This window comes from Phalacrocorax carbo, chromosome 9 (genome assembly GCF_963921805.1).
Source record: "Phalacrocorax carbo chromosome 9, bPhaCar2.1, whole genome shotgun sequence".
In the NCBI taxonomy this organism is placed as follows: Eukaryota; Metazoa; Chordata; class Aves; order Suliformes; family Phalacrocoracidae; genus Phalacrocorax; species Phalacrocorax carbo.
The window spans coordinates 30,733,873-30,755,697 of NC_087521.1; the positions used below are offsets into that span (position 1 = coordinate 30,733,873).

The window sequence follows — 21,825 nt, forward strand, 5'->3', positions numbered from 1 at the left end:
GAGGTTTCCCGGGGGTTCCCCTCCCGGCGCGGGGGGGGATTGTGCGCAGGCGCGGCGGGGTGGAGACGGCGAGGGGCGGTGGCGGCGGGTGCGCGTTCGCGTTCGCGTCCGCGCGCGTGAGGGAGCGGGAGCGCGCGGCGAGCGGAGCGGAGCGGAGCGGGAGCCGAGCTGAGGAGAGGGCGGCGTCGGCCCGAGTCGGGGGGAGTCGGGCGGCGCCGGGCGGCGTCCGTTGCTCCTCGACGCCTCGCCCTCAAGCGCGTTTCTCCTTAGGGAACGGTTCCACCCCGTCCCCCCGCACCGCGGCGCGCTCGGGAGACCCCGTCCTTTCCACCGCCCCTCAGGCGAAGCCCCCCTCAGCGGCCCCGCTCGCCGGCCCGGGCAGCGCCTCGCCGCCCTCAGCCCGTCCTCCGCCGGCGGCCTCTCCGTCACGCCATGGCTCTCTGCCGGCGGCTGGCCCGGCTGGCCGCCCACCTGCAGGACCCGCGGAAAGTGGCCGCCTTCCAGCGGCTCTGCGGGGTGGAGGGGCCTTCGGGCTGGGCCGACGCGGAGCAGCGGGCCGGGGGCCGCGGGTCGGTGGCTAACGGCGGCCCCGCGGCGGAGCGGGCGGGAGAGCGGGGGCATCCCGCCGGGAACGGGACGGTGCCCGGCGGGGCTGCCCCCCCGCAGCGGTGGCGGAGGAGGCCGCGCCGTAACTCCCTCACGGAGGAGGACGGCAGCCAGGAGTTCTCCACCCGCAGCCGCTTCCTCTACTATCTCTTCAGCCTGGGCACGGAGCTGGGCAACGAGCTCTTCTATATCCTCTTCTTCCCCTTCTGCATCTGGAACTTGGACGCCTGGTTGGGCCGGAGGCTTATCATCATCTGGGTGTGGGTGATGTACCTGGGGCAGTGCACCAAGGATGTCATCCGCTGGCCGCGGCCTGCCTCCCCGCCCGTGGTGAAGCTGGAGGTCTTCTACAACTCCGAGTACAGCATGCCCTCCACCCACGCCATGTCGGGCACCGCCATCCCCCTGGCGCTCCTGCTGCTCAGCTACGGCCGCTGGCAGGTAATGCTCACCTCCTTGTCCTTCGCCGTCTGTTCTCCCGCCCCGGGCTGTACGGCTGTGACAGACTTGACTTTTTCTCGGGGGAGAGAGGGGCTGAGTTTGGGTAAAATGTGAAATTCGTGCCTTTTTTTCTTGCCGCCCCCTCCCCCCCTTATTTTCATTTTTTTCTGTGACCCAAGAGAGTGCTCAGGTAACAAGAACTGTTCTAATTATTTTGTCTTCTGAATGGAAGTTGTGCTGACTTTATGAATGGTTAGCTCAGTATGCCTTAAAAGTCTGCTTTAGCAATCTGTTCCTATAAGTTTGGCTTTTTTCAGCTTGTTGCTTGTAGGGTGCGTGCTTTGCACAAAGTTTGGATGAGCATTGATATTTTTACAGGCGTTTGGTTTTACTGACAGAGAATTTGGTGGAGGGCCAGGGACTGAAGGGCTTTTTGCTGATCCTTCTTTGCTTTGAGTCACTTTGTAGCTTGAGTCAGTTTGTAGCTTTAGCTTTTTCTTTAACACTGTCTTTTAGTTGCATTACCCATAAACTGGAAATTACTATTTCTGTTCTGAGGCGTACATATCCTTTCAGCTGGTTTTACAACTATTAATGTGCTAATAATTAGCAGAAACTGATAATCTCTGATCTTTTCAGCACCTTCATTCACCAAAATCTCAAGATCTGCCTATTGCACTTTGGGTCAATAGATGAAGTTAAAATAACACTGTTCATCTGGTTTACACAAGCTCTGTGGCATGTGCTTTGGCGTTTGCTGTTAGCAGTATGGGCAACCATAAGAACACCAAAGAAAGCACAACGTGTATTCAGCTCTCTAAATCACTGCACCAATTTCAGCCGTAAATGAGGGAGAAGCCTTTGCCAGGCAGCAAATGTTTAGTGTAGGGTTTTGAGGGCTCTGTGTGTAATGTTCAAGAAGTTATGCAATAAGACTTAAGCTGTTAATGTTTACAAATTCTTATTACAATACCTGCCTATTTTAAGTTAGATGTATGTATGTCATCTTGATAGAGAGAACTCTCTTTGTAAGCTTTATGCAGAGGCTGAACCAGTTACTGTTAACAATCACCAGTGTCTGCTGTCACTTTGTGGCTTTAGTATAGTACTGGGGTGCCTGAAAGAAAAGAAACAGTTGCAGGTTAAAGATTGTATTTGGCCTCTCTTTAACCAAAGTTTACGTATCTACTTCTGCAAGGTGATACAGCATGCCCAAGAGAAAGCTATGAGGGGTTCATATTCTTTGCTAAGAAAACATGAAGTGTCAGTCTGCTAGAGTTGTGCATGCATCAGATAATGTCGTGTTTTGTGGGTGTTTGAAATAAATATTTGAAGTTCTGCCACTGAGATACTTAATTTTTTTACATAATTACTGCAATCTGAATATTTGATTATTACTTATTAGATGTGTGGGTCTGATGTCAGTTGAAGAATTAACTGGTTTTCTATTTCTTTGCATGTGGGAAACCTCATTTAGTAGTATCAGTCGATTAGCTTTGCACAGACTGACGTCATGTGTACAAGGGAGAACCCGGCTTGATTGCTTTTATAGAACCAGCAAACTGACAATGTGTGAAATGGTAATTTTGCCAGTGAACCAAGTTCAATGTTCGGTTTGCCAGCCCTGCAACTGCAGTCTGTGAAATACTCTGCTAATTGACTAAACACATTTATAATGAAAGCACATTAAGAAATCATAAATATTCAGTCTTGTTATTATTAATTTAGAACTATGCTTAAGAAATGAGGAAGCAAAGTGTTTGAGCCTTCATTTTAATTCCTTTTTTCCTATGAAATGGGTATGAGTAACTGACCCCTCTGAAACCCACTTCTACCATTTCAAAACATTCATTTAAAAAAAAACACTCTCTGGATTATTTCCACATATTAATCAAAAGTTAACCTATAGCACATTGAACGTCTTTTGGTTCACCTCTAAAGAGTTAAGCTTTCATCTAATGCTTCTGCTGTTCTCCATATTTTGCTTGCATTGAAAGGGAGTAGAAACTACATGACAACTTCTTGTGGTGCTTTTCTGGAAGTAGATAGGGTTAAAAAAGACAGACCTCAGAACTTCTTGAAAAGCTATTAGTGCTCAAGGAGCTTGTAATAACTCTGATTTTTATTAAATTATACATATTTATCAGTAGATACAAATAGTTGGATTTAAACTTTTTGGCAAATGTTGGAGTAGAGTCTTCCTATGTATTCAGTACAAGCAAGCATTACACAGACCCTGATTGTGGTGAATCCACTTCTTGGGATTTTGTTCAGAAAAATCATAGCGGAGCAAGACCGTGAATTTAAGCAGATACAGCTATAACTCTCTGCAGGGACTTTTGTTGTGGAACACAGGTAACTTTGAGTTTATCACTTCGAAGTTTATACTAAACCAAACAAATCCACTGTTGCTCTAAAAGAGGTTACTCCAGTGAGAAGGGAATCAGGGAATCACTTTCCTGTATAGCTTGCTTGGAGTTTGCTCTCGCTGGGCTATGACTTCCTAGTATTTTTTATCAAACAAAGGCAGTCTGAGTCTTCCCCTTGGACCCCTTGAAATGGGAGCAAATCTGCTCTTATTTTTCTAGGTCTGGTCCCAATTGTCCATTTAAAACCAATTTTTTTAAATTCCAGTAGGTTTTCTTTTAATCTGTTGAATTAAGTTTGTGCTTTCCTAGTTTTCAGTGCCCATCAGGAATTACATTAGTTATTTTCCTTTCACCTAGAATTCAAAAGGATTTTTGACTATACATGGTAAACCAAAAATATTTGCTTATAAATGCAATTGTTCAAGTAAAATATTTTCAGAGATGATGTATTTGAGATTTGTGACACATTTTCACAATTAGAGACTTTGGACAATGGGAATATTCAAGGCAACCAACTTTCAGGCAGAAACAAATTCTATGTTAAGGTAATTTTCATAATAGATAATTGTTCTGTCCATTGTGGAATACAATTTTTCGATTTCTCCTTGTATTATGCGAGATTGCCTGAAACTTTCAATTCCACTTGCATAATCTTTATATATTTCTTTATTTGATATTGTTAAATCTCAGCAGGGAAAACAACATGTTTCAAAGATACTTCAGTGACCTTGAAATACAAAGCTCATGCCAGAGACTCATGAGAATTTAGGAGTGTATAGATGTTGATATTTTTCTTTGTCTTTGAAGCTCTGATACCCAGAAAGAGAAGGACAAACACTAAAAAGACAGTGAGCTTATAGATCTTGATATAGTGTAGGAAGAAGTATACCTTTATCTCGCTGGGGAAAACCTGCTTTCTTTGAAATATTGACAGTTTGAGCTGGGCTGGCTTATATAGTATCCTGAATGGGGAGGCAGAGAGTGTGTGAACTGCTGATTATCTACAAAATCTCCAAAAGCCGCAGGCTGAGAGTACTGGAAAGAAATATTTTTTGTATTTTATTTTATTACTTTGAACTGCTGATTTCAAATAGATATCAACACATATTTTATTAGAAATGGTGCTTGAGGTAGAATGGTACCTGAATGTGTCATAACCCTGCTGTTTCATTTTACGGGGACGATGGGGTGGTGGGGGGGGAGGGATCAGTCAGGGGAACAGAAAATATGCTTTTCTCCCAGAGTTTCTCCAGGATGCAGCCTGTCTCTGGCAGTAGTTCTCTGGATTAGGAAGTGATGGGTTCGGAGTCCTTCCTGAGCTCTGCGTTAACAAGCTGAGTCAGGAACTGCTGACTCTCACTGTAGGCCATAGAACAAACTCCTTAAGTTGATATTCAGCAGAGGCCAAAGCCTTGATTGATGAGTAGCTGGCCTCTGTAACTACATTAACCAATGCTGTTTGAATTGGGCTTATCTTCTGAAGCAGCTTAGATCACTAAATATGATGGCATTGTCCTCCCTATGTACTTGTCTGCCAATGTTTTATATGCAAATCCTATCATCAGAGACTGCCTGTCCGCACCACTGATGATAATGGCGACCTTAACAAGCACGACTGCTAAATGCTGTAGAGTGCATTTATTCTGTAATGCTTTATTTGACTGACATCCAAAATGTATTTTTCTATTTTCATTTACTTAGCGCTCTCCTGACTCTTCGTAGTACCAAGCGTGTGAGAATGTCATGTACCATGTCAAACACCCTTCCAGAAACCTTCCATCCACATCATGACTTTTACCAACCAAAGCTGATGAATCTAATCAAATGAGATAGGTTTGACAGGATCTGCACTGGGAGTTCAGAGAGATCTGCATTATTCTGTGATTCAGATTGAGCGCTACTAAATAATACCTTTGTAACTGTCTACCTTCTCTTTAATTTCAAAAGGCTAACTTCTTTCAGATCCCCTCTGGGAATAGGGAATGCTTGGTTATTGGAGCCAGATGAATGGTCTAATCACGACATCGCTGTAGTGAGACTTTTACAGAAAGTGGGCAAACCTAATTTTAAGCGTCTGTCCTTGTTGAAAGGCTTGCGTTACCAGTAGGATTGATGTAGTGATAAAACTGGAAGCTACACATAGGAGGCCATCTCTTATATACGAAGTCTGTGTATAAGACCCAAGTACAGACTCCTTTCAGGAAGAGATCCTGCATCTCTGAGAGAAGCCCAAATGGATTTGGGGTGAAAAACTAAAATGTTGTGAAGAAACTTAGGCAAAGAGACGCGTGCTTGTCTAACTGGTTTTCTTACATGGGTTTCTTAAAATAAACAATCAAACAAAAACTCTTCTGACAGGAGAAACGTAGCTGAAGGGTCAATCTGAAAACCCAGAATTGCCCGCGCAATAAAGAGCTCTTGAGAAAGAGATGGGAATTTGGAGCGTCAGCAGCACTGGCCTTGTCTTGTATATTTTAGTTGTAAGGTCTGCTTTGGTGGGCCTGTTAATGCCTGTAGTTTATTTGTAAAGGAAGCTGGAAAAAATTGTGTGGCCTGGTTGATTCAGATGCTCTTAAAAGTTTGAAAGAGCATAGCCAGTTCTTACAAATTCAATTGGAGAACCTCTGCTAGAGGTGTGCAGCAGCCTGTCCTATTAAACGGTGTTGATTGGAATGGAATGTATTTTTCAGTTTTGCGTAAGCAAATCTTTAATTAATGTAAAAGAACTTGGGGAGAATATGTAAAAGCAAATGCCATAAGGTTTCACAGAATCACAGGTTGGAAGGGACCTCAGGGATCATCTAGTCCAACCTTTCTAGGAAGAGCAGAGTCTAAACAAGATGGCCCAGCACCCTGTCCAGATGACTCTTGAAGGTGTCCAACGTGGCCGAGTCAACCACTTCCCTGGGGAGATTATTCCAATGGTTGGCTGTCCTCAGTGTGAAAAATTTCCCTCTGGTGTCCAATCGGAATCTCCCCAAGAGCAATTTGTGTCCATTCCCCCTTGATGCAGAGTTTTTGATAAAGAAAGGATTCAAAGTAAATACTTAACTTTTTTTAGTGGACTGTGCACATGCAAAGTGCAAAGCACTCCTCACACTTTTAGGGTGTGTTGATTAAACCTGAGAAAACTTCAGTTTGCAGAAAAACTATTTTTTAGGTGTTAGGGGCATAAGCAGAGCAAGCTGTAGGTGATTCTTCCTGGGTGTGTTTAGGGAGGGATTTTTTTTTAATGACTTTTAATGAAAAGAAGTAACAGGCTCTAATTGCTATTATAACTCTTTAATTTCTTTTCAGAATATATGTAGCAGAAAATGAAACCTTTTAACTCCCTGCAGGGTAGGCATTGAAATCTTTGTCTTGGAATTTATAGAAGGGGTTCCTGTAATGACATGTAGCACTCTGATTTTTATGCTTTTTGATGTTAAGGTTGGTCAGTGAAAGAAAGAAGGAAATAATTGACAAATGTTGCTTAACCACTGTTATTTAGTACATGGCCTTTTGTCAAAAGACAGGTTTCTGTGTGGGTTTTTTTCTAAAAAGACTCATAAGTAGGCTTTCCTTTTCAGCCATAGTCTTCTCCCTTTTCTTCAGCTCCCTCCACAAAATCACTTATATGCCGTGCTTTTTGTACTCATCTGACCAACCAGTGTCTGAGTAATTCCTGTAAACATTGATTATGGCTTTTCAAATGACTATTGCCAATACATAGCCCGAATATTTTATTAAAAGTGTGATGCTGCAAGTGCTGCTTGGACCTTTTTAGTGAACTCTGACCCAAAATAGCTCGCTCAAAGTCAAGCTGAACTTCTGAGTTATCATACAATTGAAAAAAGATCATTGAGTAATACTGTAGAACACCGAAAATATTAGAAAATTAGCTTGGAGCCCTTTGTGGATGCAGGAAACTTCTCCAGTGTAGAATGTAAAGAAACGAGCATCTAGAGTGTGTTTTAAGAATGTTTCTTTATGAAAGAAGGAATTTTCTGACCGAGGTCAAAGCATTTAGGACAGATTGTTTCCTTATGAGCATTTTCAAACAATGGTTATGTTATTAAGACTCTTGGCAAAAAGTCAGATTAAGAGGAGGGAGGTAGGATAGGCACTTGAGGGAAACGTTTTTGATGTGATCCAGTCAGAAGATTACAAGCCTGTTTTGGAGGATGTAATCAAATAAAATAGGAACTTCCCATTAAAATCAAAGGGCATATAATTCTCAAAGACTTACTGGGAGTAGTTTCACTGCTGTTTTTCAAATACAACCAATGTAATTCAGTGTTATTGATGAAAACAAGATTCTGGATATGGGAACAAAATTGAGGCCTGAGAGAAAATGAGTAGTCTACTAAATCAGCTTTATTACTAGCTTTTTCTTTAACTTAATATGTGTATTTAAGAAATCAATTAACCTTTTAATCCTTTTTTTTTTTTTTTTTAATAACATGCTTGGTGATCTGTCCTTTAGTCATATACATCAAGACTGGGACACTTTTCTTAATGGATATGATGCCTTCAAAGAAACATTAATTCAAACATTTAAAAGCCAAAATGCCAACAAAGGTATTTATTTACTCTATAAATTGCATTTGTGTCTCTGTCCAATCTCTGCCTTGCTGTCAGTTCCATCTGCCTCCTCTTCATCTTCTAATATTGTATTTGTACTATATGCTTAGACATATCATTGAAGTTTTATTCTGGCCTTCAGAAGAATATTTATGCAAGCTGGGTATCAATGATTTGATCTAATGTGGAATGTGGGGTACTTTCCTCACAAAGAAAAATGCCAGGTTAACGTTCATTTTGAGTCAACATGTGATTTTGAAGTTCAGATAAAAACACTATACGAGTGTCTTTATTTTTGTATAAGGTTACAATTTTCAAATCACGAGTTTTGTTTTTTTTATTTAGAAAAAAGAAAGCTGTATGCAGTTCAATAAATACTTCCCATACTCAAAGTTGTTGATGTGGCATGGTAGCTATGGAGGCATAATGAGGTTTTGAGGATATACATAGGATGGCCTTGATTGAGAGCATGGAGGCAGGGTTTGAAATGTTTGTCTCTAAAATGGGCTGTTACTGAATATCTGACTCTAAGTGACTCGGAGTATGGTTAGGGGTGAAGAGTATGGTCACTTCTGTTACCAGAAAGAACAAGCTGAGAGAATGAAACCTGATCTCTACCTTTGCCAGCTGTGATCTCTGACAATCTTTCAGACCCTCACCTGAAAGGTGATACGATGCCAGTCTGCCTTCTGATGCCTAAATGTGTAAGAAGTAGCAATGAACTGGGGACAAGGGTAGAAGTGAACTTGTGATCTTTTGTCCTTTGTGCCTGTGTAGGTCTGATTTATCATGCAAGGAACCACGGGCCTAAAACTGCTGGAATTCAGCAGTTATGCCTTTATCTTTCATTTAAGTAAAGACTGCCAGTATGTCTTTATACAACTATATAGAAAAGATCTAAAAGTTTCTAGTTCAAAGGTAATTGAGAACTGCTACTTTTCAAATTTGTGAACGCAGTATTTTCCAAAATAAGAGACCCAAGCAAACATCCAAAAGAGTGCTTATGGCTTTCTTTCATGAACGCTTGAGATTAGTTTACACTAAGGTTTCACACTAATATTTCATAAAATGTACCTATTTTAAGCAGAAAACATAATAAAAATAGTTTGGTTTTGTGTTTTTCAAAGGTTCATTTGCAATTGGGAGAGAGGCTTTATGAAATCTATTGTATTGTAAAGCAGGACTGATAATAAATGTTAATACTCTTAAGGCACTATATTGATAGAAGATGTTTCCGTATTTGCAGGACTGGGTGGTGGGAGGTTATGGATATTCACAACCATGGTATAACCTATGTATATATGCAAAATACATACAGGCAGTAATTTTCTAGATGAAACAAGACTGAGAAAATGCTTGCTAGTACCTCAATATTGCATTATTTTTGGACAGTAATTTGGAAGTAAATATATGGCATCAGCTTTTTTTTATAAGGATCAAGGTGATGTCCCCTGTTGGTGTTATGACTTAGCATGCTGCTGAGCCGTCTTCTTGCTGAGCTGCAAGGTATGTGGGAGCATTAGTCACCTTGTATACATATCCCTACATGTGAGGACAAAATATGTGGTTGCCTTATCACCTCAAGGCAGATTTTAAGCAGGTGCTACCAGTTTGGTGTTCTAGGAATTCTTGAACCCAGTGGCTGCTTTTAAAAGGTATGAGGGAAAACAGGCCAAGGAGGAGGCAGGGTATGATGTGGTGTTTGTGTTGAAGCAGGGGCGTTGTTCTCCTTGATTTCTGCTGGTGTCTAAGGAGTCCAGTGAACTATAGAGCCCCAAAGGGTACACAAGAGATTTGTGATGCTCCGCAGGTGGGTTCTGGGGAGAAAGTTGGATTGGTTATGTGGGTGATGTAGGGAGGGATGGATATAACATTGGAAGAAACCAGGACAAATGAAGTCTAAAACCTTCTAAAGAAGGTAAAATTTTATTCCTGTACCTTAGACATAAAGATCTCTTTATGTTTGAAGCTTCCTTATCAGTCAGTAAAATAACTATATATGAATCAGGCTTAAATATAATTTGCTTTTTATTGGGGACACAATAGGGAGGTGTTGGAGCTCTTGAATACAGATGCTTTGCTACAGCGGAACTAAGCTAGGCAGTGTTTTCAGATGTTTTAATGGGTATCTATTCTCAATACTGTTCAAAAACAGAATCAGATTGAGATATGACAGAGCCAAATATTACCTCCAAAATCTTCTTCAAAGTCGGAGCTTGTGACGCAGTTTCTTTCTTCGCCAAACACCCCTCCCTTGAGACCTCCTAAGAGCAAGCATTTCTTTTCATTTCCAGAATTGATCCTACCCTCCCTGCTGTTTACAACAACCTGCCCAGGACTCTGAAAACAGGACTCCTCACGTATACCTTTTACTTCCTACTCCTTATTCTTAGGGTCTTGCTGTTCAGCTGCTCTAGCCTTTCCTCCCCCCCAATCCCAACTTCTTACCCACAGAATCATTAGCTGCTACAGCCTGCTGCTATATATAGCTGCTGAGCCTGGCACTTCAGTGGTCCTCCTGCTAAAGCTCCAGCTTCTGTTTCTGTCAGGTATTTCAGAAATGCAAGAAAAGTCTTTATTAAAGAAAAATCTTACCTCTGATTGGAGCCTGAAAGCACAGATGGTGTGTGCCAGGAAACAAGAATGGATGTATGGTATCAAGTGATGGGCAAAACAGTTTGAAACCTCTGACACGTGCGTGAACACATGTAAGCTCATTCTACTACTGAGTAATTGTGATAATATTAATTTTTCTGGTCAAGAGGTTTGCATTGCTTCTGGAGGTAGTACATCTTCCCTTGCTAATCTCTGACAAACAAGAAGTCTATCCTCCCAAGTTTTCATTTTGCAGAGCGTGTAAAGAGGTGCTAGAAGCTCCTGTTTCTGTCAGAGGATATAGGGTATACCTGTCCCTGTGTGTACAGCATTTTTGCTTTGCTAGCCATCTGGGGGAAGAATGGAGCAGCACCAGGCAGGGACACTGTGTGGCTGGAGTGCCTTCCTGGTGCAGGCAGTGTTACTTCTAGCCTGAGATCCATGGAAATAATGGTAGAGGCATAATGGGGATGAGGGATGGGGCTACACTTGTAATGTATTCTGGTGGTGCAGCACAGCATACAAGGATTACTTTTGTGGCTGCTGTAACAATGTCAGCATCTGATAACCCTGCAATCATGTCTTTAGTGTGACCTAGTTACTGGTGTATTGCTCATTATTAGCATAATTCTGAAAGGCAGGAAACTGAATTTGTTCCTTCATCGTTTCAGTTGGAAATGAATCATTAAGTACATAATTTTGTTTAGGTACAATTTGTAGATGAATGCAGTAGAAACAAAGACAAATGTTGCTACAGGAATTAGAGTTTAAACTAGATGTAACATAACTGTGAGCTGGGCGTTTAGAATTTATTTTAATGTGAAATCCCTTTCTTATGTGAAATATAAGCTTCCTGATTTTCTGTTAGTTTGAGAAAATTTCCTCCAGGTTTGCCCTGTTAACATTGTCCTGGAGCTGAGAATTCAAAGAATGTTGGAATAATGCAGAAGACTGATGGTCTTTCCTCAAACCTGTCGCTGAAAGACTAATTTAGAAGCTTGTTGATCTGTTAAGTGGCCTTCACAGAGGACATACAGCTTTCTCCAGTAAGATTAAAGATACTTTCTCTAATTTGCTGGATATTCTACCCTTCAGGTCACCCATAAAAGGAGCAAGAGGAAGGGCAAGAAAACTGCCTGCAGTTTTTAGTTTTTATTCTGAGATTCGGGTACATCTAGATTGCCTGTTTATTTTGAAAATGTTTTATCATTGCTTTCATGTAGGAAGTGAAGCAATGCTGGAAACGTGCCATTTTGCCTTGTGACCGCTTCTTTTATAGAACTAGTAATTATTTTTAATACTGAAAAAAGGACACCGTATCCTGTCTTGTACAATATTTTGCAATATGGTAGTGGGGAAAATATTTCTTACTGTGCCGCAAGATGTGAATTAGCATACTTTAATCCAAAACCTAAAAAAGTTAAAATACTAGGTTTCTACACAGGTTGATATGTGCTTACTAAAACAAAGTGTTGTGTTCCTTTCTGGTAAACAGTCCTTAATAATAAAACAACTTGTACAAGAAGATGGAAATAATTGGAAAAAATTACTTGACCTCTTTTTGTTTAATAAGTGTGGATTGTAGTAGTAAAGTTATGTGGGTTTGTAGAGAACAAAAAAAGATTACTATTTGAGGAGTTTGATACTGATGCTCAGAAATTGAGTCAAGGATTACAGAAACTCAAAAATGTGTAGGGAATTGAATTTATTTGTAAACTATTATGAGTTCTTCCTTTTCAGGAGAAAGGTGAAGCTACTAGATTCTGCCTGGATAATTGTTAACGATACTAGTGTATTGTGTAGCTACATCACCCAGTGTAAAACTGTTCCACAGTTTAAAAGGCAAGGCTTGTCTCTGCCCATACTGCTAATTTAGGATATCGTAACATGGCAAGACTAACTTCAACAGAGATCTATTAACTTCTTACTGCTTGTCTGAAAAGATATGGCCGATGCCCTGAAAATCATATATCCTGAATGCAAAGGAAGAGGACAAGGAAAAAGGTGAAAAAGTTTGTTTGACTTAACAATGTCTTGACTTTACGAAAAGTACACTTACTTGAAGTGGTCTAATAGGCTTGGGTAGGCTAGGGCAAGGAAAAGGGTAAGCATAAGTTTCATTAATTGGAGTTAATTACAGAACTCTCAGAGTAATTTTTTTAAGTTGTTTTTTTTCTCCAAATTCTAATACAGTCTCTCATTTTTTTCCCTACCAGTATCCCCTTGTGTTTGGACTGATCCTTGCATTCTGCTGGTGTTCTTTGGTTTGCTGTAGCCGAATTTATATGGGAATGCATTCAATTTTGGTAAGAAAATAATCCTACTAAACTTTTATTTTCATGTTTAAGTTTTTACAGTGCAGTAATTGCATGTAGATCTTTTTTTAGAATGTCCTACCATACAGGAACAGAATACATACATTTATTCAGCAGAGAATTTGATACAGTAGCTAAAAGTGGATGTCAAACTTCTGTTAATTTATATTTCTCTTTCATAAACTCAGTCCACAGTTGAGACTTATCTGATGTTTAATAGCAGTTTTAGTGCAGAAATTGATGACTGCACTAAAGCACTGGCTAACTCTTCCTCTACAGAGTAGAAATAATTTTGCGTATTGAGAGTATGACTGCTAATGTCCTCTCAGGTTCCACATCAGCTACTCAAAGCATGTGCATTTCAGAGTGCCACACTAAATGCTAGGGTTTCATGTACCAAAGTTTCTAAAGAACCAAATAACAAAGTCGCCATCTTTGAAAAACAGACTTATTTATTTAAAAGAATTCAAAACAAATCAAACTGAAACACAAACGCATGCAGTGTAAAAACGGGAAAACAAGAACATTACAAAATGGTAATCAGAATATAAGACCAGTAAGAAGGATGGCTAAAGAGGAATTGAGGGTCACTTGCTAGGAGGAAAGCTAACAGACAGGAAACAGTAAGCTTGAGTAGTAAAGGTGGTAAGTGAACAGTGTAAAAGAAGCATGTGAAAATAAGGCAGCTCAGAAAAGCTGAATGATGTATTTGCATTAGTGATTAGGAGGCTTCCCAAGTCTCCTGATTCTCCCCTTTTATGGAGGACAGTGGGATGAACTGGTATGTCAGCTGACATTGTCAGACATTGTCAGCTGACAGGTAATGTCTTAGAACAAGGTCAAGCAACAAACAGTGATTCGTCATGTACACAAGGTTATTCAACAGTTTCATATCTGAATTTTCTCTGGTGTTTGAGTGAATACAGTTAACCATGCATTACCTGTAATATAAATCGTCCATGGTGCCTAAGATGGGGGCAGGTAATGTGGCAAATATGGCAGAAGGTTGTGGTTGCTTCTGAAAGAAGCAAGTCTGACTTCCATATTAGTCAATGGTATTAGAGCTTTTATCAAGCATTTGATTAGTGGAAGTGAATGAAAATGGTTCATTGAAGATGGAGCAATATAAATTCTGCTGATCAAAGTCCCACCTCCTGGCTCATATGGAAAAGTTGATAAGCCTGTGAATGAAAGAGATCAGGTTTCTGGTGCTTGGATTTTGAAAAAGCTTTCAACAAATTCCTTCTTAACAACTAAAGGTGACTAAAGTTGCAGATAGTTCTGTGCAACTGAGTGAATAATCAATGGTAACTGAAATGTAATGATAAATATAAAATTAATTAAAGTAACCTTTTAATTAAGAAAAGATATTTTAAAAACAATAAAACTGAAAATAGAGTATGAAGCCATGGAGGTTACCTCTTCCTCTCCTTTAGTAGTTGGAAACAGTTCTCCGTTCTTGCAGTATTGTTAATTCTGAAGCTGGAGTGGAAAGTCACAGCTGCCCTAATGCCTGGCTGCAGTGGTCCTTGACTGCCTTACCAGCTGTTGCTGCTAGCGTGCCTTTGTGTTGGCACCCAGGCACTTAGTGTTGAGCTGCTCCAGCAAAATCAGCCGGCAGAACTCAATTAGCTGGGCTAGCTTTGTGCTGACTGTGGGCTGGAACGTACCAGTCCTGGGCAAGGACCGTTGTAGCCAGCAGATAGGTAGGTCTGCAACTTCGTTTGATCGTGGATCATTTGATCATAGCTTCATTCATGACAGTGATCATTCACAATCTGATCATGAAGCAGATGTCCTACTAATAGGTTATCTTTAACATAAAAGATTTCACCTTGTACAGTAGATGAGAAAAGATGGGAATGCACAAGTCACTTTTAGCAACAGAGTAACTAAGCTTTTCTTCATGCTAATGTAACTTAAATTATTTTTTAAAGGGTTATTCCACTGAAATGATATCTTTGTCTGTCTTCAACAGGATGTTATTGCTGGATTTCTGTATGCTATTCTCATCTTGATTGTCTTCCATCCATTTGTGGACCTGATTGATAACTTCAACTTAACTTACAAATATGCACCCTTAATTATCATCAGTCTCCATTTAGCCCTGGGCATCTTCTCTTTTACTCTGGACACCTGGAGCACATCGCGAGGAGACACAGCACAGATACTGGGCTGTGGTGCTGGAGTAGCCTGTGGCTCTCATGTTAACTACGTAATGGGTCTAAAGCTAGATCCTCCTCCTGATACGTTACCTTTATCTCTTTCCTCCCTCACTGTGACTGTGTTTGGAAAAGCCATGTTGCGGTTGTTGATTGGAGTAATAGTTCTGTTGTTAACAAAAGTAACAATGAAAAAAGCCACTATTCCACTGGCATGTAAAATATTTTGCATACCACATGATGATGTACGGAAAGCAAGACAACGCATGGAAGTTGAGCTTCCCTATCGCTATATTACTTATGGAATGGTTGGGTTCTCCCTCATGTTTATTGTTCCTTGCCTCTTCCATTTTATTGGTCTTTCTTGATGCAGTTTTTTCACTTCAAATAGGGAGAACAGAGCTAGTTGCTTTTTGAAGAGGCGCGCTAGTTTGCTAAGGGAAGGCCAGTGAGCTTGGCTTTAGCAGGGTCTTCACTTTAACAGCAATATATAGCAGGCAAAGCATTTAAAGAACTTTGCACATCTTTGGGTACGGTATGGGGCCAGAAGTCAAATATCAGTGTACGAGAAGTGCTGAACTCTATAAATGCTATGTCTAGACTTATTGCTGTAACAAAGTCTGTGTGTGTGTGATGGAATGAATGTATCTGGAATGTCTGTCATGCTGTACCTGTGTACACTGACATTTTAACAGGTATGTCTGACAGCTAATCAGAGAGCTCCATTCATGATCTGTTTGCCATTTCATAGTAATTTATTCAAGTTGTTGGACCATAGGCTGCTGAACTTGCTTTCCTCTATTCTTTCCTGAAGTCCTGCTTCAAGATGTTTCAGCTGATAGGCATTTCTAATGGACCAAACTTGTAATGAGGTTGAATTTTTCTAAAAAAAAAAAACAACAAAAAAAAACCAACCCCAACAACAAACAGAAGCCTTTTTCTTTAAACCCCTCTACAGAGTAAAGTGTCTGGATTGGCATTGGTAGATATCACTAGAATATATATAATTCAGGTACTGTATTTTATGGTTTAATAACTGTGCCTTTCCGTTGCTAAATTAAGAAATGCCATATATACTGTGATGTAAAAATGCCTGATTTTAGTTAAAATCCTACATAATTAGGCAGATATCTTTAAATGTTAGATTGTCCACGTTGCTGGCATGATTCAAGTTAACCAGTATATTCAGTTTAGCCTGATCAAAATTGCATAAATTAAATGACCCAAGAATCATTTCCTTAAGCTCAAGATATTGTAAATGGACAAGAAACCCTTTTGTAAGTATTTTTAATGTGTACTGTAATTTACTGGATGAGGATATATTTTTCTGGAGATTGTTTATACAGTGGACAGATATGCAAAATTAATTATCAAACCTTATGAACAATAAAAACACCCCATTCTGCAAAGAAATGGGACTCACTTATTATTCCAAACTGATTTAGAAGGACCATTGTTTTTAGATATTTGCTTAGAAAATATAATCCTTATTCTTGAAAAAATACATGTATTTTTATGCATCAACATACTATATTTAAATGCGATATAACTTTTGCCCAATTTAGATAGCTATAAGACAATATAATAATCAAATTAAATTTTTAATCATTCTGATAGGCAGACTGTGAGCAGTCAAGATGGTATGGTCAATGCATAAATGGTTTGTGCATATCTAATTTTTACTGAACTATTATGCACTTTTCAGCTTTTCATGATCCTTTTTTCAGTGATGAGTAGAATATGATCCTTCAAGTGTAATTTCATGTGCCTCTTTTGTGTTTCATTTTGTCTGTAAACATGTTGCCTAATCTGTTCTTTCCATGTCAGGAACTGTCATGTTGCAGCAAGAGCTGTCTTATTGTCTGGCCAGACATGAATTTCCTAGTTTTGTACTGTAAGTTTTTATCAGGAAAAACATGATTTGGTTGGGAAGTATAGTGATTAGATATAAATTTTTGTAAAAAATATTTCAAATTCAAATTTTTGTGTTGGAGTTCATATCCAAATTGTTGATATGTAAATTAACAAAATTAACTTTGTCTTCCCTCAGAGCAGTCAAAGTTATGGTACGCTGGCATTAGATGATGTGAAAAGCTAACTTTTCTGATGCATTTCTTCAGTGCGTTCAGAATGCACCGCTATGAATGTATTCTAACTGATGTATTCAGAACTGAGAGCGTGTTAAACAACTTCTATAGTTGAAAAGACCTTACTACTAGAAAATGGTTAGTTTGTTTCAGTGCATATTTCTGGATTTGATTTTTCTATCTGTTCCTCTTTTGCAGTTTAATGCTGAACGTGCAGTATAAGGTCAACTGGTTCCTAAGTTTTTGAGGGAGGGGATTTCCACCAGTTTGGCTTTGTGCACTAAGTCATTAAATAAATAGCTGGGGGGAATGTACACAAAATGCCTTATGCTTAAAGCCCTGAGCAAGTGGTGTAGTTCCAATTATATTAAGTTAGTCTGAGGACTGGTGAAAATAAAAGGATACCTTTCTCTGAAATTTAAGGCATATTCTTTTTAAACATCCTAGCTTTACAGTTTATAGCAAAAATGTTTAAATTCTAGCACAGAAGAGACAAGTGAGCAAAACTAATTTTTTAAGGTACGTATTTGACTTCTATGAACTTCAAGTTTACAGCAAAAGAGTGTTCATAAAGCTGTCTCTTCTGGCTGTGCTTGCTCTGTTGTACTGTTAATGAAAAATAAAATCTACTGTGGAAGATCCATAATGGGTGAAAACCATAGGCACGGCTTTCAACAGGCTAAGGAAAATTGCACTGTAGCTCATTCTACATGTTACTCATAAATATATATATCATATTTTTGTCACAATCAGTAACTTCAAAATGTCATGTTCCGTGTACCACAAAGCCTAGTACACAGGAAACGTGTATCAGAATGTCTACACAGCACCTTTACAACCCTGTCTCTAAGACTGCAACTAGTTTACTGATGTTCACCTGCAAAAAGTTTTACTATTCTATTTTCATGTTTTGTAAGGGGCTAGGCTCAAGAGGGCAGTTTAGCACAAAATGTCATGCAATATGAACCCTGTTATAGAATAAAGAATCACAGAAATGCAAAAATTTAAAAATCCAACTTAAGTATTTGTATTTTAATATATTTTTGTTTAATAATAAGCTAAGATTCCTTCAGATCAGGCATAACAAAACAGCAGGTAAAACTGGAGCACTTTCTTTGCCCTAAGCTATTGCTAGAGTTGAACATGAAAAATATTCCCCAGTAAGAGCATCAGCTGGTACCAAATGATTTATAAATAAATTTAACATAGCTTTAGAAGGTAGCTAAATGTCTTTTCAGAAGAACAATACACTTGATACCTTTCACAAAGTGGTGCAAAAAGATATTCATATGTCACTGCTGGTGAACCTACTCAGTTCCAGGAGTATAGTCCTAAAGAGAGAAATACCACTACTTTATAGAGGCAGATATAAATACATATTTATTACAAAAAGCTACAAGTTAAACTTGTCTTATTTGATTACTGTATGAAATAAAACCCAAAACTAACAGTCATGTAGAGTGTAATTTGGCACAAAATTCTGTTTTTCAAGAGGCTGAAGAGACTTGAATTAGTCTTAGACTGCCGTATACATAGGAGCAGGATTTTTCTGACCTGGCCCTCAGTCAGAACTAACATATGCATTGCATCTTGGGTAAGTTTTAGAATATATTATTTTGTTAAAAAGGTTCGTATTTGTTAAAAAAGCTATTATTTGCTTCCCATACCATGAACTGGGGCTGAAGCCTCTGTTCTGTGTGATCACCTTTGAAGCTCTTCAGTCTCTGATCCCATTTGCCTTTCCACTTCACCTGCAAATTGCGGCAGGGCGGGGTAGGGGAGAAGGGGAGGTGGAGAAGCTATTTTAAGGTAAACTGGCAAACCAGAGGGAGTTGTATGTTGTTTATTCACTTGGAATTTTTTTAAGCTAATGGACAGTTTTTCTGAAAATGAAAAACAAAACCAAACAAACCAACAACAACAAAAACCCCAAACAAACCAAACCCAGAAAGATGCATTTCTTCTAAAATGGCATCTCTAAATGTAATATGTGGCTTTTTTTGCTTGTTTGTTTTACCAGAAGAGTGTTAAATTGTCTGGATCTCAAAAGCTATTATGTTTTCCTCTGCTACTACTTTTTATTACCGCTTTCAGTATTTTTTTACTCCATTTCTTGCTTATTTCCCAGGAAGTGTCCTGAACTTTTTCTGCGCAACTGCTACTTATGTGAAGATTGTAATTTTGAACTTGTAAATACTTAAGGGCTGTTAGTGGCTGTTAGCTGCTCAAATACAGAAAAACAAACCTTGCATGCTGTAAGTAAATACATCTGTTGTGCTAAAAGTTGTTTCTATTTCAGTATTTACTTTCTCAATACAAAACTGAGATTTTTTTCACACACAATACATAAGATATTTAAGAATTCACTGGTATGAAGGGGCATTGCTGTCTAACGCCTGTTAACTTTACGGGAGTTCTGCACCTAGTTCCTTCCGTATTAACGCTGAGAACGAACCCTGAAGGTCATGTCCATGCTCTGGCATGCGCACAGGCATCCGTGTGTGTGAAGTGACTTCCCTTCTAAGGTGTAAGTAATATTCTTGCTCTTGAGGTCTGAGAGATTGTTCTTTTTAAAATCATACTTAGCCCAGTTTTTACAAGACTTTTAAAGGGCTTAACTTGGAAGCTGTTTCTTAGGAGCTGGAATGGCCTGTACATTTGCAACAATTAATTGATGTTTTCCCCTCTGTACCACAATTGTGCTGAATGACAAGGTCCCAGAATAATGTCAGTAGACAAAATAATGACAGGAGAATTGATATCTTGGGGTATTGTGACTCAACTTACTGTAACTGATCCTTGGGTGCGTTTTTTGGTCCAATGTAGAATGTTTCCAGGTTATACAATTTATTTCTATATTCTACAAATGACTTTGAGGAAACTTTGACTTTTTTGTGGGAGGAAGTCTCACTGAATGACTTTATGCCAGAACTTTGTTCTAGTGGAAAGCTTAAGTGGCCTATTTGTTTCAGAAAAAATATATAAGCCTATTTTAAAACTTACTCTAAATACCATATTTGTCAAATTGATAGATCAGTTGGGTCACTAATGTTGTTTTTCTTCCTATAATACTTCATGAAACAAAAGCAAACAAAGCTTAATTTGGAAACAAAATGTGATATCATGTGGCAGAGAGGGATATAGGTCTTTAGATGTTCCCTAAAAAGCAAATATTGCCTGCTGGAGGTGAAGCAGATTTAACTATGCATTAGACAAAATTCCTTGCACTCCGTTCTGCACCAGAAATAATTTCCATGTCGGTAAGAGTCCATTTAACAAAACGAAGCAAAGCAATATGTGCTTGCAGTGTATAATTGGTAACTGTTCCTGTAGAATCAAAGAAGATTAGAGGGTACATGGGAGAATACTACCTTAAACATATTGACCAGTAAATGTACATAGAGAGTCCTATCAAGTTGGAGAATTTTATTAGCTACTAAACTTTGACTAAATTAGTCATTAAATTTTTCCCACAACTTTATTTTTGTTAGAAAGACAAGGGTGATATTCCTGAAATGGAAATTAGATCTTAAGACAATTCTAGATGTCTAAAATATCATAACTGAAAAAGATCAGTTCAGGAGCTAGTAACCTGAAAAGTAAGAGCCAAGTCTGAGGGGGATTTTGTATTAAACATAATGCACTAAAAAAGGATGCCAAAATTTGGCCTGTACTTGATTTATATGAAATCTGTAGTAAATATAGAGATACATATAATATATTGCATATTGGAGTTTCACTTTTTTATGTATAGATTTTTTTCTTATTACTGCATTCCCTGATAAAAGGAAGTGTTCATAAAATGTAAAACAGCTCTGTCTGTATATGGAAAGACTGTTAGTGGTATTTCAAGAAATAATGTAGTCATAACCCCCAATCTCTCAACCTCTTGGAGAACTATATTTAAATAAATAAATAAATAAAGTACTTCCAAATGCAACCCATGAGTGAGTTGAGGATCATATAGCGGTTGCTGTATAATAGTGTACAACTGATGATTTAAAGATCAATACATTGGAACTTTTTGTTTTTGTTAATGATTTTGTACTTGTACACTTTCTGCAGTTGTCAACTAATATTTAAACTCACATTGACTGGTAACTGAAGTGTCTAACTTCATCTGCAATGAGTGGGTAATAAACTACTGTTGGATTCAGATGTGCTCTGCTGTCTTTATTCCTTCCCGTGCTAAGGGACATGTGGCTGGACACATACCACAAGTGTAAAACACCGATCACACGAAAACTGACATTCATATTATCATATAGCAATAATTGTTAGAACAATATTGCCTTTTCAAGTGTGGGCTTTAGATGCAAAAGTTTAGGAAAAAGAATGTGGAAATGCCGAAATGAGGTTTTTCTTTTTCCGCTGCCTGAAGATCTGGACTGTTTAGTTTCATATACTAAATAGTAACACAAGCTATTGATCAAACTGTATGCTCAAGCTGACTTGCTTTCTAGGAAAGTGCCTGTTGTGGGAAAGAAATAGTTTCACAAGTTCTGGACCTACTGAAGTTTGAGTTTCCAGTGGATATCTGATGGCTGCTGTGACTTAGGCTGCAGGCTTACTTTAATGATACAGCTCGGTCCTTATCTGAAATCAGAATCCTCACAGAAAACAACCACATGAGTTTCTATCCTGTTGGGTCACCTTCCAGTAACTTCTGCTCACCTCCCAAATCTGC

General features: G+C 39.0%; 1 protein-coding gene across 1 annotated transcript; it reads left to right on the top strand.

Annotated features, from left to right (window-relative positions):
• The first annotated feature begins 60 nt into the window (after positions 1–60).
• On the top strand, positions 61–21,294 carry SGPP1 (sphingosine-1-phosphate phosphatase 1). The gene is made up of 3 exons (XM_009511521.2): positions 61–1,047; positions 12,791–12,880; positions 14,868–21,294. The coding sequence occupies exons 1-3, from the start codon at positions 433–435 to the stop codon at positions 15,417–15,419; spliced, it is 1,257 nt and encodes a 418-aa protein (XP_009509816.2). The 5' UTR covers positions 61–432; the 3' UTR covers positions 15,420–21,294.
• Positions 21,295–21,825: the final 531 nt, after the last annotated feature.